General features: G+C 58.8%; 1 protein-coding gene across 1 annotated transcript; it reads right to left on the reverse strand.

The window, feature by feature from the left end:
• Positions 1–399: 399 nt before the first annotated feature.
• MNEG_12345 (hypothetical protein) lies at positions 400–669 on the reverse strand (the record flags this gene model as incomplete). The annotated part of the gene is made up of 1 exon (XM_014039181.1): positions 400–669. A coding segment is annotated over one exon (270 nt), but the record flags the coding sequence as incomplete, so codon positions are not given.
• Positions 670–1,482: the final 813 nt, after the last annotated feature.

The following is a 1,482-nucleotide window of genomic DNA, read 5'->3' on the forward strand; positions in this document are numbered from 1 at the left end:
TGATATGTGTGTGTGTGTGTGCGTGCGTGTGTGTGTGTGTGTGTGTGTGTGTGTGTGTGTGGGTGGGTGGGGGGGCGTGTGCGTATGTGCGTACGTGCGTGCGTGCGTGTGTGTATGTGTATGAGTGTGAGTGCGTACAAGTGGGAGTGGTGCGTACGAGTTTGTTTGGGGCAGAATGCAGTCGCGCAAACAGGGGTGCGCACAACCCGCTGCCACGATCAAGGCAGTCCATCCGCTCGCTCTGGTGAATGCAGTTGTGGTAACCACTTGTGATTCACTTGTAGAACCGCAGAGCACAGGCCTGCCTTGTTTGCTGGTGAAACGCAGTCGGCGGCGACCAGGATGCGTCCGGTGCAGCAGTGCACGGTGCTGCACACGCACGAACGCGCAAACGCACACCTGCAATGCTACGGATAGCTTCAGGTTGTAGTCGTTCACGGCTCTGAGGATCGCGTCCGACGCTTTCTGCCACTCCTTCTGCTTGGCGTGGGCGCACCCAGCGTTGTACAGGGCCGCGCTTGCCTCCTCGTTCGTGGGCTTGAGCCCCATTGCGGCGTTAAAGAGTCGAAGGGCCTCTGCATAGTCCTTCCTCTCATTGAACGCCTCCAGGCCCTCCTCCACGGCCTGCTTTGCTGATGTGGGCACTGGCTTGGCCACCTTGGCAGCCATGGCACGCACGGCTGATCTCCGCCAGGGCCTAGAACTAAACGTTGGACAATTTGACATCGATTGCGCCCGTAGAGAGGCCCCGCGGGCCGCGGACAGCGGGCCCATAAGCATGGCGATCTCTGGCCACTGCTGGGGTCCAAGCAGACGTCTGTTCCGACGAGCCTGAGTCGTTGAAAGCAATACTAAATTGCAATTGAACGCAACAGCCGTACCACGACAGTGATGCACTTGTGTTGCGATGCGGGCTTGTGATGCTGCTTGCGCTGTTGTGGTTCCAGTTGCATCAGTCTGTGTTCATGATCAAGAGCCGCCAACAAACATGATTTTTGTGATGCTCACAACTAGTGGTTTGGTAAGAAGGGGCTTGGGGCCGACGGAGCAAAGATCAAGTAGCATGCCTGCCCACCTGCGTTGACTCCGTTTGACTGCCCTCTTGGCTGCTACGTTGGCCAGCAAACTCGCTGGACAAGTCATTGTTACTCTTGTTCAAATTCAGGAGCCATCATGCCGCGTGTCAACTGACATGAATGTCTGCAGACCTACTCTGCCTGTGGGCGAACGGTGCGCCACGAAAGTGCGCGCGCCTTGCGGCGCGACGCAGGGGCAAGTCGACGACAAGCGCGCGAGCGAGGGCATGTGCCGGTCGGCGGGGGCGATGCGGCTGAACCCGCTGGCCCCACGATGGGTGCCAGCGGTGCAAGCCTTTAGTACAGGTCGGTGGTGGTGGTACAATCTGGCAAGCAACGCTCTGAGGGCCCTCCGCCAATGATGCGGTAATGTGGTGTACAACGCCCCTTGTTTAGCGGCGCCCAG

Source organism: Monoraphidium neglectum (genome assembly GCF_000611645.1).
Source record: "Monoraphidium neglectum strain SAG 48.87 unplaced genomic scaffold scaffold03198, whole genome shotgun sequence".
NCBI lineage: Eukaryota > Viridiplantae > Chlorophyta > Chlorophyceae > Sphaeropleales > Selenastraceae > Monoraphidium > Monoraphidium neglectum.